The 16,054-nt window shown below is 38.4% G+C and overlaps 1 protein-coding gene across 3 annotated transcripts in view; it reads left to right on the top strand.

Annotated features, from left to right (window-relative positions):
* The window catches only part of LOC120540829 (MLX interacting protein), a 63,033-nt gene that overhangs the window by 37,135 nt on the left and 9,844 nt on the right, over positions 1 to 16,054 (top strand). For 2 of the 3 annotated variants that reach the window (XM_039771908.1, XM_039771912.1), the window contains exons 7-12: positions 1,678 to 1,764; positions 5,062 to 5,153; positions 5,886 to 6,501; positions 7,308 to 7,417; positions 11,903 to 12,020; positions 14,688 to 14,812. In XM_039771908.1, coding sequence (XP_039627842.1) covers positions 1,678 to 1,764; positions 5,062 to 5,153; positions 5,886 to 6,501; positions 7,308 to 7,417; positions 11,903 to 12,020; positions 14,688 to 14,812 — 1,148 coding nt within the window. The remainder of the gene's footprint in view (positions 1 to 1,677; positions 1,765 to 5,061; positions 5,154 to 5,885; positions 6,502 to 7,307; positions 7,418 to 11,902; positions 12,021 to 14,687; positions 14,813 to 16,054) is intronic. The other variant, XM_039771909.1, reaches the window with a different exon arrangement.

Below are 16,054 nucleotides of genomic sequence, written 5' to 3' on the forward strand. Positions count from 1 at the left end.
ATTTAGTGTGTTGAAAGATGATGTGGAGTATGTACTTCTGAGTTATGCTTTGAAAAATTTAGGATCAGGGACTTTTTTCTTTTTGTTACACAGCTGAGCTCTTGGATATTCTTGGGAGCTCAGTTCTGGTGCTTTATTAGTGATTTCCAGTAACTTGGATTATGAAATGGGTATGCAGACCTTATTCCTCATTTTCGAGAGGAACTATATGACCATATCATTTGGTCATTCAGCTGAAGCTGGTGAGGGCCAGCAAGGGGCGTTTACCCTGTGGTCTGTGTATGGATCCCAATGCCCCAAGTGCAGTGACAGGTACACTGTGCTATGAATATGAAACCGTCCTTCGAATGTGATGTAAAACTGATGTCCTAACTCTCTGTGGTCATTGAAGATCTTTGGGTATCTTTGATAAAGAAATTTATCCTGAATTCTTGGCTAAATTTCTCATTCTGGCCCCCTAATCATCCCCTGTTTTTCATTGGTGATCTCTCTCACCCCTTCACCACCTAACAGCTAATATGTGGTGAACATACTGATGCAATAATGGCTGTCGTCACATCATCCCGGTGAGTCCTACACATTACTGGTGGTTGAAATGGTTATCCTCTGACTTAGTGCTTTATAAATGCAATTATAATTATTATGTTTTGGTACGTATTAAGACTTGCAGAGAAAAGGTGTTATATTTTTGCCTATTTATTTTTAGAAATCACTCGCCCATTACAGTTACTTGAGCACTATAGTGTAAAACATAGAGGTGAGGTGCGGTGCATATGCTTGCAGGTCCCTGAATTTAATGAAAGTGTTAGTTGTCTTCATTTAATCTTCTCACAAATGAAATAGATTTTGATTAATCTCAAACATGGTCTGCTAGCAAGTAATACATGGGGTGACTGCAATATTTGCATTGTAACTCTTGCTCCTAAAATACAAAGAACGCTTTCCTTACTCAAGAATGGTCCTGTTGTGTATAATCTAATTGTGTGGTGCCATTTTTTGATAAGCAGTCCACTTAAGTGACTGTTTATGTATGTTACAAATCATGTCTGTCTGAACAGCCATGTCTGTTGACTTTACCTGCCTAAAGAGATGTTCTGGAACTCGGTCATTCATCGATATTTTCTTAGCACACACAAGACATTTTGCAATTTTAAAATACCAAATCATTCAGCAAATAAGTTTAGTTGCAGCCAAAATTGGGAGAGCTGAGGGCTGAGAGGACCACATTTGAGGAGCTTTTGAAAGATTCAGTGCTTGTAATAACCATTAGATTTAATTGAACATTATGTTGATCTTTCATGATTACTCCTCTAATTATTTTAAATGTTTATTTCTGATTTTTATTACATAAATGACATGTAAATGCTTTTTGTTCTTGCATTGAGCAGTCCTTTTGATACCATAAATCACTTGTGTTGAAATATTTGTTTATTAGCTCCTCAAATACTAATGACTTGTATCTGTCAAATTTGTGTGATACCGAGCACAAATTCAGGCAGAGCAATTTGAGTATATTGAGTATATATCGTCATGCATATCATTTTTTATTCGAGCAGTCAAAGTTCACCTTTATGCTTATTTTTCAAACTGTTTTGTATTACATAAAGAAGAAATGATTTCATATTTTAACTATTGCACATATGTTGATCATAATATCTTCCTTTTCATTTTGAAAAGCGTATGCTGGAAATGCAGATATGATTCAACCGGGATTAATTCCTCTTCAGCCGAACTGTGATTTCATGGATACCTTAGAATTTCAAGGTACAGTGTATAAGTGTGCCATTTAATTGTTTGCATTTATTTGTTGTTTCAAATATCTTGTGTAAAATGATTTTTGTTGTTTAATCATAGAAATCCATAAGGTATGACTGGAGATCAAATTAGCCTTTTTGCCAGTTCTAGTTAACTCTGATCTGTTGGTCTTTTCCCATAATTTGGCAAATTGTCAAAAGGAATATACAAGATGAAAAGCTGTGTGTTCCAGTTCCAAGGCCTGTTCACCTGTTTTACATCAAGCACTGCCTATGCAGATAACCTGTGTTATTTAGTTACTATGCACTTGGCCTGCCTGGATGATCACTGCAAGATCAGCATGTAAGTGAACTCATGACAACATGGAAAGTTTCTTGCCACCCTTTTGTAGTTCATTATCTTTTATCAGGGGTGCCCAATTTTGATTGCGATCGACCGGTAGATCGGAAACGTAGTGCAAGTAGATCGTGTTGCATTCAAAACAAATTTTTTTAGATGGTTAGTCTATCATATATCCATCCTATGACATTTGCTGCTTGATTGGCAGGGTGGCCAGTCTGAGTTCTCTTTTCTTCTAACACACGGGTCATCTTGCATGCACGATCAAACGTGCAAGCTACTGCATAACTCCGGCTATCTAAGTGATCTAGTTAGCCTTCCAATTTATATCGACTAAAGAAGGGGTATGAAAAAAAAATTTAGGGGGCTGGACATGTGGAATTGGAAGAAGAAATTTTTTTCTCACAGTCACTATCGAAGTGCGTTTTGTCTGATCTGTCAATCTATCATTGCTATTCCAAAGAAGGAAGATGTGGAAAGGCACATTCGAACTGTTCATAAAAACTACGAAACTGACTTCCTTCTGTAAAGCAATCTGAGAAAGAGAAAGGTGAGGGAACTAAAATCGCAGTTAATCGGACAGCCGTCATTTTTCACTCGGTTGAATTCAAAAGCAAAGGCAGACACCGAAGCTTCATTCTGGGCGAGTCACTTGATCATTAAGGATAAGAAGTCCTTCCGAGATGATAAAAGAAGCCTTCCTTGAGGCAGATGGCTAGGGGGAATTTCTGCTGCGATTTTGAGACCCCTGGCCAGAGATAAAGGAATTTCTCCTTGTCATTAAGCATGCAGAATACAATTAATGACGATCAGTGGCTTCTAGACTTGGCATTTGTTTTCCGATCTGATCAAAATGTTGAATGAGCTTAATTTACAGCTGCAAGGAAATGACAAAACCAGGGTCAATATGATTAGCTAATGTTAATGCTTTCAAATGAAAAATGCAACATCTGTCCTCAAAGCTGCAGTGCCATGATTTGGGGAACATCCAAAACCTCACGTCAGAGCTGGAGATGCAATGAAAGGCGTGTGCGCAGCTTGATAGCATACGATACACAGAGCAGATTGAAAATTGTCTGTCAGACTTAGACAGACGGTTTCAGGACTTTGCTTTACTTGAGCCAATTGCTACATTTATGTGCTATCCATTTAGGGAAGATGTTGAGGGTGATTTACTCGCATCAAAAATTGCAACACTGTTTCACCTAAAACTCTACAGTGGAGGATGAGATTTTGACACTACAGGATGACATTCAGCTGAAGTCTAGGGCTCATGGACAGTTTTGGAACTTACTCACAGAGGAAAAGTACCCAAATATGTGTAAATGTGCTACCTCCTTGACTGCATTATTTGGCTCTACTTATTTATGCGAGTCAGCCTTTTCCCACATGAAGATTATTAAGTCCAAATACCATACTGACCATAAATATATTGAATTGTTATTGTGCCATAAGGGTTATTCAGTTATGCAAGGTATGCCAACATATATTATATATAAAGTATACTCCCCATTTTTAATGTAGGTAGATCATTTTGACCTGGTCATTTTAAAAGTAGCTTGCAAGCTGAAGTGTCGGCACCCCTGCCTTTTACTTATATATTAAAGATAAAGACCGGATCCTCACACATGAAGGCTGGGGGCTGTGAGATTTGTGGGAACAAGTAGACCTGGTGAATTGCCAGATTACACCTTGAACTATAAATATAACAGCAGATCTTGTCATTTGCAGAAACTGTCTGATAATTCTGCATTAATGGGAGTGTATTGACAAGAGAGTTGAGGCAGAGTATAGAAGTCGGGTGGAGCGCTTGGTTTCTTTGTGCAGAAAAAAATGACTGTAGCTTGCGATCAGCAAAACTAAGGAGCTGGTTAATGACTTTCACCTCGGCAAAAAGCCTCTGCACTTGGTCATTGCTCAGGGAGTAGATATAGTGGTAGTGCAATGCTACAGGTACTTGGGAGTCCACATTAGTGACAGCTTGCTTTATTTTTTTTTTCCCCCCTTAAAACAATGTGCTTCAGTGCGAGTTAGTGACTTCCTTGACATGTTCTATAATTCTGTGGTGGTCCGGACTGTTTTCTACACTGTTATGTGTTGGGCAGTAACTTTACTTAAAGAAAATCCCACTGAGTTAATATGTTACTTTAAAAAGGCAGACTCAGTTAATGGACACCTTCTGGACCCAATGGAGGTAGTAGCGAAAGAGACAGGAGGAAGAAACTTCTGCCAATATGAACAATTCTGCACATCCTGTCTGTGACACTCATAGCATTGAGGACTTTCAGCCAAAGAAGTAATCAATAAAAGGGTGTCCTGAAACACTAGTGAGGCTTCTTTATACCAACAGTAATACATTTTAAAATTGCGTCATTGTGATTGATCTTTTTTTGTTTTGTCCTTGGAGAAGTCAGATTTTTTCTTTTATTAATAATTCTGGTGTGTATATGGGGAGAGTTGTTATTGGTGTTCATTATAGTAATTATTTAATTGATTATATTTATTGAGCTTGCTTCTGTACAAAGCTACGTTTCCCCCTTTGGACAAGTGAAGTGCTAGCTATCTGTCCATTTGTCTAGCTAGCTGTTAAGCTCTCCCTCTAACTAGCAAAAGTTAAAAACAGTGTTAATTTTTAAGGTTTACAATATTCATTTATACAGATAACATTTTATAAATTCTGCTTTGTTTTTGTTTGAATACATTTATTATAGAAAATGTTTATGGATTTCTATATCCAAATCTGAATTTTTATCTATTTATTTATTTATTTATTAACTTTGAGAGGTGGCATGTATGCAGCTCATAACTTTGGTCAATAAATGTTTTGTCCAGTAGCCAACAACTAGTACACTTAAGCCAGCACATCCTGGTCTGCTGGAAGCTTTCTTTGGTTGTTAGCCAAGCAATATTTTAAACAAATAATAAATGGTTTTACTTTTTTTTTTTTTTCCTCCTCCTTATTTTCAGATTTTTTCCCTTTCAGTCGCCTAGCCCCATTTCAGTCTGGCTCATCTTCTGTCTCTTCAGTTCCTTTAGCAAACAATGCTTCACCAACTCAGGTAATCCTATCATTTGTTTAAAAAAAGGAGGAAGTGGAGGCAGACAGTAACACAGACAACTAACCAGTACACTGTAAAAATCAAGTAATAAATAAATAAAACTAGCAGCTAGAGGGCAGCATTGATGTGAAAAGCTTTAAACAAAAATGAATGTCGTTATAGACCTGCTAACCAGTTTGTTTTGTTCATTGTTTACTGGCTATGCTGTGCTATGTATCTGCATGAAATTTCTTTGACAGCCCGCTATGCCGTAACCTGTATCACATTTAAGAAGATGAATTAAGCTAAAAAAATCATATATTTTAGGCTTTCGTGTACCCTACATTGCAAAATTTCTGCTGCAGTTTTTTTCACTAGACTTATCACAATATATGTATTGTGTCTGATTTAATTTTACTGCTGAGGTATTTTTAAAATAATAATTTTAATAATCCTGGCTGGTTTTTGTATATTGTTCTCTGTTTTCTCCATATATTAGATGCCTAATCAGATACAGATTTACAAACATTCCACACAGTATGATTTTATTATTCATATAACATCTTTTGTGTAACAATTTCTTAAGTTGTTGATGTAGTTAATCCTGAGAGGTCTATTATTCACTACCTAACAATTAGCAAGTGTATTTATTATTGTGTATTGACAAAATATGTAAACATTCCATGTCCAGTATATTTGATCCTTAATAGTTTTCTAAATATTTATGAACTCTTGATTTTTTTTATTTTACAGACATCTATCATGAATGTAAATATTTCCGAAGAATTAATCTCTTCTCCTGTGTCTGATAAAGTGTCTGCTTCCATCACAAACAATGGCATTGATTCCACTTCTGGCGCAATCTCAGCCTTTGGACAGTCTGCACCTTTTCAGTCGCCACCTTCTCTATCTGCTCAAGAAACATTTCTTACTGCGTTTCATGATTTGGTGGCTCCTGCTGTTTCTACAACCCCTGACCCTGCCTGCCACTCATCTCAGCCTCTGACTCAAACTGTTGTGCCTCAGACATCTGCTAAAGGAAGTGCTCAGGTTGCATTTCACGGACCTGAAACATCCAAGCCAATGTTTGGTAGCTCTTTGCCAGCATCTGTTATTACGCACACTGCATCTGCAACGCTTACCCAGAATGTACCTGCAACAACATTTAGTCCAAGTACAAATCTCATTTTAACTACAAAACTTCCAGGAGTCCCTTGTAATACTACAGTACAGCCCAGATTGCTTCAACCTTCATACTTGACAAGTCATCCTTTTGTTCTTCCAAAACCAGCATCTTCATTCTCAGGGAAAAAGCCAAGAAGTCAACACAACGTTACACTAGCTCCTAAACCTACATTTCTAGCACAAGGTAAACTACATAAGAGTTTGGGGGATAGATCCTGAGTTAGTTTGTCATGTGGTGGGTGCGGCAATGTGCTGTAGCAGTGCATGCTCCTAACCCCAACACCCATCTCTCTCTCTAGCTTTATTGAGAATTTGTTTTCAGTTGTCAGCAGTATTTTTTGTATATACCAAACTTAAGTACACTTTTCTCTGTAACTAAGTGTGTATATATATATATATATATATATATATATATATATATATATATATATATATAATGTGCATATGTACACATATGTTTTGAATAACTGTTTACCATTCAGAAGCCTTTTCTCTTAATAAGCTATTAAGACATACAAAATAGAATATACTACCCCTTACTCGTCTAAAGCAGTGGTCCTCAGCCTATGGTATGCATATCACTTAAAGATTTGTGGGTTGGTCTGTGAAGTGTCAAGCACTGGCTTTAAGCCAGGATGGGGCATTGCCCCAGTTGCAGTTGCACCTTAACTTCCTTTGAATGAGGGAGTTGAAATAGCCAGATTAATTGTCTTTTAAAACAGCACCATCCATAGCCCTGATAAATAAACAGAGGCTTTGTGTTCTTCCTCTGACTGTAATTGTCCCCTAAATTTAGCAGCAGGAACTGCAGTCATATACTTCCAATAGAAGGAGATCAGTCTTTGGCGTACCTGTGGCAAAATTTTGGCCCACTGTTCTTTTTTTGTTTATTTTTTTCTGCTGCATAACCCAATTACAGTTGAGGTTTAGGTTACAATTAAATATAAAATACCATTATTTGAAATTAATTATTTATGTGTTTTTCACCAGCAGCTTCTATTTGTGGACAACCCAATGCTGTTGCTGTTGCTCCAGCTCCTCTGAAAGTAAAACCTGTACCTTCACCAGGTGTGGTCATTGCACCCACAGCCCTTGGAACGGTGAGAAGTACCCGTTATCTATTTTTTTTTTTGTTGTTGTACTCTTGTCCATTCACTTCAGTTATAACTTTGACTTTGCATTATTTGTACTGTATAAATAAGTTTTGGAATGCTTTTCTTTTATAGCACTTAAATCATTTAAAGAGTGTAGATCAGTCATTTTTCCTGATATTTTCCTACTTTTGATTTCCTTTGAAAGATTCTGACTAATACAGAGTGCAGACTGTGAAACACGTGGTATATTCTGCTTCTTGAATTAAACCCGGCTCTTACACCCATTGTCAAGTTAGCAGTGGAGTTAGAATAGGTCTGCTCCAGCGTGCATCTGCAAAGGAACAAAAGGTTCAAGGCTATCTTAATACAGAAATGGAAAGAAGATTAAAGACACAGCGCTTCAACTGATAGCCATTATCAGAAGTTAAACTTTTTTGTGTATTTGTTGGGAACCACAAGTTCTGTTCACTTTGAGATTGTTCTGTGTATATGTACCAAATGCAGCTCTGTTGCTCTCTGAATTTTTGTATATTTTTACCCACTGATTATTTTCTTTATTTGATTTTTTTTTATATTGTTTACATAACTAGTATGGTGGGAGCTTATGTTTTCCTGTTTTATTAGTATAGTTTTGGGATAATTTGGTCATATCAGATAAGCAAAAGAATGTACTTGATTGTGATGTTTGGCATAAACAATTTTGAGTTTTAGCATGACCAATTGTAGTAATAGGTTTGTAAACATCAAAATGGCCTCCACATAAAGTTCTTGTGAAACGGAATCTTTTATTTGGCCAACCATTTAGCACAAATTGAGCCAATTATACACCATTTCTATAAACTTCAAATACAGTAGTAAAAATTTCTGAAACAGCTAACAATTTGCAAGTTGTAGTGTTGGTTGAGGGATTTTGTATATCATTCGTTTACATTACAACATTCTCATCTTTGTTGCCATTTGTGTTTATATGAGAAAACTACCTACTGTCTAACTACAGATTGGACAATCTGATGCAGAATTTCCAAACCTAATACAACTGTACTATATTAACATCTATATATATATATATATATATATATATATATATATATAAAATTCACTAAGGCAAGACACCCATGGAAAGCACGCCGGAAGGGCGTGGATTCACTAAGCCGCGACAAGTGAGACACCTATGGCGCATGCAGGAAGGAGCCACGCCCACCAACTCCAAGACCATTGGATACGACGACAACTCGCAGGTCCACGCCCACCAACTCGGACGCGACGACACAGAAAAAATGGCGTCATTTATATTCGTCTGTCGTAGAGACCACATGCAGTGCAGGTCAGGTTAATGTCATGCGCCTCCGAGCTACGTTGACTGTTCATAGAGGCATGTTTCCCACGGAGGTAAATTGCCATATGCAGCGTGTGAAACGGTTTGCGAGGGGTATCCCATGGGATCCTTAAAACAATCCTTTACAACTGAGGTTAAAGCACAATGAAGTAAGCAGTCTTTAAAAACCAACTTTTCGGTTACGACGCACGACCGCTTGCACCATAGCAAACTGTTTTACACGCTACATACAGCTATTTGCATCCGCGACAAACATGCGTCGTCTTAGATGCTCCTGCAGAAACACGGAAGACGTTTTCCTGCCCACCAACACTCCTTTTTCACCGGTCTGTGTCTACCCTCGCTCTCTAGGCATTCACACTGCCTGCCCATTTGCCCGGACACAAAAACTCACCGACCACCCAGTTAGTCCCTTTCGTCTGTGGTAAGAGTACACATGCACGTCTGAGCCATCCGGCGTTTGTTATGCCGCGGGTTCACTATTGTGTTGTATTTTGCTCTCTCCAGAGTTCCATCTTTTCATTTACTTACTGTTGTATTCTCACACTAACCCGTTTTAGACATCCGCGTCTTTCCAGAAGTGTTTAGCATTCAACAAATAATTATGCATGAGATTGACCGTGTGTCTACCCAGCACAGAGAAGCGTGGGTAAGCCGTTGAACCCTATTCGGGCTTCAAGCCGTGGAATTCCCACTAAGTGTGACTCATACGCTCCCACTCATTAAGTCCCTAACCTTTGTGCACACCCCCGTCCTACCGTGGTCAGGCATCTTGGCGGATTATATATATAAAAGCAGCCAAAACCGAGGGGAATCCCATGGGGTCCTTAAAACATTCCTTTACAACTGAGATTAAAATACAATGAAGTAAGCGGTCTTTAAAAATCGAGTTTTCGGTTACGACGCATGACCGCGTCCACCATAGGAAGCTGTTTCACACGCTACATACAGCAATCCGCATCCGTGACAAACATGCGTCTACTTAGATGCTCCTGCACTTTGTTCACACCCACCTCCCACCTCGCTACCACCGTGGTCGGGTGTCTTGGTGGATTATATATAGAAAGGCGGCCAAAGCCGCACAGAGCAATGAAAAGTCTACAGTTCCATCTGTTCATTCACTTTCTGTTGTATCCTCAAACCCTCCATTTTTAGACAACTGTGTCTTTCCAGAAGTGTTCAACCATCAATAAATAATTATGCGGCGTTTGTTATGCCGCGGGTTCACTATTGTGTTGTATTTTGCTCTCTCCAGAGTTCCATCTTTTCATTCGCTTATTGTTGTATTCTCACACCAACCCGTTTTAGACAACCGTGTCTTTCCAGAAGTCTTTAGCATTCAATAAATAATTATGCATGACATTGAGCGTGTGTCTAAACGGCGTGGTTAAGCCGTTGAACCCCATTCGGGCTGCAAACCATGGAATTCCCACTAAGTGCGACTCATACGCTCCTACTGGTTGCGTCCCAACCATTTGTACACACCCCCCCTCCCACCTCGCTACTACCGTGGTCGGGTGTCTTGGTGGAGGTACATCTGGACTGTGTAAAGACGACGACTCAAGTGACGAGTTAGAGGTAGGCACATGAGCGGGCAGTGCATGCTGAACGAGAAATCAGCAGACTAGCATGACGGAGGGAGCTGAATGGATGTTCTTCTCCTCTCCTCCCGTTCCATACTTCGCGCCGTGCACCCCCATCCCTCCGTCTGGCAGGAGAAGGCGAGAGGACGGTCCGCCAGTTTTCAGTCACAGACGATTGTGTGTTGGTTCGTTACGTGCATTGTTACAATGTTGCTTTTCTTACTGATTTATTACATTACCGATTTTTCAAATTTTAATTTTCTCCCTATGCTTAAAAATCATTAAAAGACCGGCCTGATTATGCGGCATATGGTACGCCGCGGGTTGGCTAGTATTGTAAAATAAACTATTTCAATTCGCCTGTATACTTATTATACAATGTGGAATTGGTACATTATCATTCAAAAGGGGTTTCATTTTAATGGATCAAAACCAATATACAATCTGAAATTGAAATAGTCATTGTGTATGGAAACAACAATTTCTTAGCAGGACTTTTCTCCTCCCCTCCACTTACTTCACTGCTCTGTCTACACGATACGCATCAGTGCTGTCTTTTTCATGTCTAAGATGCCCCATCTTGGTGTATTGTGTTTGTTACAGTATTATTATGGACAAATTAAAAACACACAGGTCAGCTAATTTTATATTTTCTATAGCATCACCAAATTTCAGTCAAATCTGTCAAAAGCATTAAATTTTTTTTTTTAAATAATGTTTCTGTTTTAGGGAAGTTTGATCAATATCGATATTTCGAAATGTCCTGTCATAGTGGATACCTACTGGCCTAGATGTACCATCCTGCCAGATTTTGGCTATTAAATTAAACAAGAAAAGATGTTTTTGTTGGTAGATTTACCATTATGTATATAAGACCTTAACAAGGGTTTCTTTGTGCCTTAATAACTTAAAGTATCAGTAAAGTTGTTATTCATCTCTGTGTAGTATGTCTTGTTAAGAGCTGGTGAGCTGCTGGTAAATTTCTTTCTGTGAATATGGAAGCTTCATTAGGTGTTATTAATCATTAGTGATTCACAGGCCTTGTACTGAAATATGCAATATTGAGAGAAGTACAGTATTACTACATACTCAAGTCGCCAAAGTTGATATTTTAGTATTCCACATTGCACAGAGAACAACAGGCTCTTTCTTGATGCTTTGTAAAGGGATATTTAGGCCAAAGAAGCTTTTGTTAATGTCTTTTTACATAACAGTATGTTTAAAAGATGTTTTATGTAGCAATATACTCTAATATGGTTCATTAAAGAGATTTTATGCTTAGTTCTTCTAATTACTTAATAATTCTTAAGTACTCCATATTTTCCACCTTTATGGTGTCGGTCTCAAACAATGCTACCTTGAAAAGCTAAGTATCAAAACATGAATTTTTCCCACTGTTAAAATTTTGCCATACTGTTACTAAAATGGAGGAGGTGATGAGTTGACTCTGATTTTCTTATTTTAAAATGCTTTAAATCCCTTTACATATATATATAGTAGTCTTTGTAACAACACATACAAGCACTAATACACATGACTAATATTTTGTATGCTTTTGTTCTTCTATTACAGGTTTCACTTCTGACAGAGTTTCACATTTTGCATCAAGCACAAAGTCCATCATCTATCATTCACAAAAAAGAAGAGACCTCCTCATTACAGAGTTGTACTCATCAGGGTTCCACTCCAAGTGAGTTTTTACATTTTTATTGGGTAACTGTTGCCTTTACTGTTACTGCCATTTATTTTTGATTGTCCTAAATGTGACATGTGGCTAAGGGACACTGGCATAAATGTAAAACTGTTCCCTTAAAATGTGTGTTTATATATTGACACTGTGGCATAATTGGTAGTATCTCACCTCATAGTTTATTTAAAAACTGTTTGTGTGGCTGTGTTAGGATAATCCTACACATTAGCTAGTATTATCTAAGGATCCTTGCCTCAAGCTTGTTGGTACTAGATTGGTTTTTTCTTTCCATATATTGTCTGTTCCACAAGACCACGCAATAAAATGCTTACTGGAAATTAATGAAAATATGCAGCAGTGTGCTATCGGAAACTTAATGGTTTTGGGAAGGTTTCTTTATTTTCTAATTGACCATTTAAAGTTTTAGATGATGCCTGAGTAACTAAATATGAGTTACTGTTAGGTATTGTGGTAGTTTAATTACAGCTGCTGTGACTACATTCTATAAGAAGTGTATACAGTGCCTTGCAAAAACACAGATAGATAATTTACAAGTTACAAATGATGCTGGATTTTAAATGATACTTAAGCATACTTTCCAGTGTACATTTTTATTGAATTAAACTCAGATGATCATGGACAGCCGCTTTAAACCAAGCTCTGCTAAAAACTCATCCTATTGTCTTTGAGTTGTTTCTACACCTTGTTTAGAATCCACCTGTGGTCAGTTCAGTTTATTGTACATGATTAGGAAAGGCACTCACCTTTCTATACAAGGTCCTTAAGTTGTCAATGTTTGTAAGAGCATAAATCAAGCTGTAAGGAATTTCCTGCAGAGTTTGAAGACCGGGTTTTGTCGTGGAATAAATCTGGAGAAGAGCCAAGAGTACAGTTGGCTTCACAGTTCTTAAATGGATGAAGCTTGGAACTGCCAGAACTCTTTATAGAGGTTGCCACCCAGCCAAATAGGAATTGTGGGAGATGGACCATCATAAAGAGGGGGTGTGGGGGACTAATAACCTGAATGCCATTCTGGGTGAACTCCAGAGAACCTTTGTGCAGACAGGAGAAACATATAGAAGGATGATCATCAGTACAAAAATTCGCTGATCTGGACTTTATGGTAGAGTGACCAAACAGAAGATTCTCCTCAGTCAAAGACACATGGAAGCCTGCTTGGAGTTTGCAAAAGGACACTTAAGACTCTTGAGACTGTGAGAAACAAGATTTTCTGGTCTATAATAATAATACTTCTTTGCATTTATATAGCGCTTTTCTCACTACTCAAAGCGCTCAGCAATTGCAGGTTAAGGGCCTTGCTCAAGGGCCCAACAGAACAGAGTCCCTTTTGGCATTTACGGGATTCAAATCGGCAACCTTCCAATTGCCAGTGCAGATCCTTAGCCTCAGAGCCACCACTCCACCTGGTCTGATGAATCCAAGATTACTGTCATGTCTGAGAATACTAGGCAGTGTGTAATACCATTCAGTCAGTGAAGTTGGTGACCGCATCATTCTGTGGGTTTGTTTTTCTAGCCCAGCAGCAGGTACTGGGTTGAGGGAAAGTTCACCAGAGCAAAGTCCAGTGATACCCTTAATGAACACATGCTCTGGGCCAAACGTTTATCTTCCAACGAGACAGTTTCCTAAAGAACAAAGCAGACACAGCACAGGAGTGGCTTAGGGGACAACTTTGTGAATGTTCTTGAGTGCCTCGGCCAGATCCTGGACTTTTGAACCCAGTCAAACGTATCTGGAGAGACCTGACTATAGCTGTCCACCTACAGTATTGATCTAACACACCTTGAGAGGATCTACAAAGAAGAATGGCAGAAGATCTCCAAATCTGGGTGTGTCAAGCTTGTCATGTCATATCCAAGAAGACTCCAGGCTATAATTGTTGCCAGATGGGCTTTAACTAAGTACTGAGTAACGGGTCTGAATGCCTGTGTCAATGCAGTGTTTTTTTTTTTTTTTTTCCTTCTTTTAAGTAATTGGCAAACATTTCTAAAATTCTGTTTTTGATTTGTCATTAAGTGTTGCTAGAAGAAGGAAAAAGTGACCTTGAGTGATTTTAGCATGAGGCTGCAACATAACAAAATGGGGAAATAAGTGAAGGAGTCTGAAAACTTTCTGAAGGCACTGTATATAAACCTGTGCATGTACATTGTAATATTGCAGTGATATTTTTAAGATCTATAAAAAAGTTTCTATTCATTGCAATTAAAAACAAAAAAAATAATTACATGTGCTAAGTTTTATCTTACTAAGTCCTTTGAATATATGATTATCATATACAGTACTGATTTAGATCTGGCCAAAATGGACATGGGAGATGGGAAAGGTGGGAAGCTAAATGTGGAGTAGTGTTCTCTTTCTTAATATTCTGACGGTTGTTCAAGTACACATCTAAGAGCTCTCAGTTATTGCTTCTTAAAAAAAATCCATACATTTCAGTTTTAAACAGATTTCAGGAAAAAAATGAACAAGTTAGTGTAATGTTTTTAAATTTGGTATATTATACAGTATTTTCTAAAATATAGCAATATTCCCATCTTGAAGTGGCCAGTATTGAATCGGTTGTTCAGTTTTCTAGACGTCCTGACACAGTGCAGAAGCTGATCAAAAAAATTTAAACATTTTGTACACATTTTCTATTATAAACAGGCAGAGAAAGTCACAATTCAGGCCACGGATCTTCATGTACATCAGAGCAAAGCCCAAATCCACAGTCCCCACAGGACAGCTTCACCAACAAAAGTAAACCAGATTCACAGATGGTTGGCACAAAGGTTTGAAAATTTTTCCTAATATTAGAATATTTGTTAATCACTTAGAACAGTGTTGAATCTTCAGGCTTGTTCCACAGAGAGCTGAAATATGCAAATTAAGTTACAAATTCTAATGAAAAAGTGATGCATCTCAATGACTAATTATTTATCAATTTAAAAACACATTGAATTCTAGCAAGTATACTGACTTGATGATATTTTAATTACATAGTTTATATCTTTACTCTGTAGATCAATAATTGAGCCTTATTATTTTGTGATTGAGTTTGTCCTATGATGGCTTGTCTCACTATTTAAGGTTAATTTCTGCTGTGAAATATGACCCAGACACAGACAGGCAGACACTTTGTAATCACCCCACACACGTTTATTACAGAGCTCCATAATTACAAAAGTGCTATCACAGACCCCAATACCCCACAGTCCAGTCCAGGCCAACACAACAATGCCTTCTCTCACTCTTCAGACCACCTCCTTCTTTCCTCCAGAGACCTCGTCCTTCTTCCACCTGACTCAAGTCCAACTCTGAAGGGAGGCGGCCCCTTTAAATAAGCACCCGGATGTGCTCCAGGTGTGTTCCCAGCAATCTCCCACCAACACACCCCAGTGTGGCAGAAGTGCTGGCTGTCTCCCCGGAAGCACTCCAGGTGTCCCTGTTCCTCTCCCCCCCCCAGCACTTACTGGTGTGGCGGAAGTACTGAGGTCTAGGGTCCTCCAGGTATTGGGGTCCCCCTGGCGGTAACCACGGGCCCCTACAGGGTCGAGCTTCCCAGCTCTTTACCCACGGCCCCCAGGGCGGTCGCCCCCTCGAGGTCTGGAGGAGGTGTGCCTCCTCCGGTCTTCTCTGGCGTCCCGGCTGGGTATCACCCCCATCTGGGTACCACACTGCATATAGCTGAAAATTTGAATAAGTGGGTTTATCAAACAAATCAAAGTCTGTGGATGCACTTTCATTTAATTAACCAATAAAAATTTGTTTGACATAGTCTGTCAGAACAGCAGTGGTAGCATGGGAGATGGAAGATTGTCCTTTTGAATTGCTCTGTGATTGTTAGACAACAAACCTTTAATTATCTAAGGTAAAGATGTAAACTGAATAGGTTATAATGTAGGTGCTTTTTTTAATGAGAATAATGTTTGCAAAATTGACATGTAAATATACAACTTAATTTATTATGACACCAAAATATCTTTCAACAGATTTTGTTTATTTTCATCATTTTTCATTCTGACATTTGTATT

The sequence above is a fragment of the Polypterus senegalus genome, chromosome 12 (assembly GCF_016835505.1).
Source record: "Polypterus senegalus isolate Bchr_013 chromosome 12, ASM1683550v1, whole genome shotgun sequence".
NCBI lineage: Eukaryota > Metazoa > Chordata > Cladistia > Polypteriformes > Polypteridae > Polypterus > Polypterus senegalus.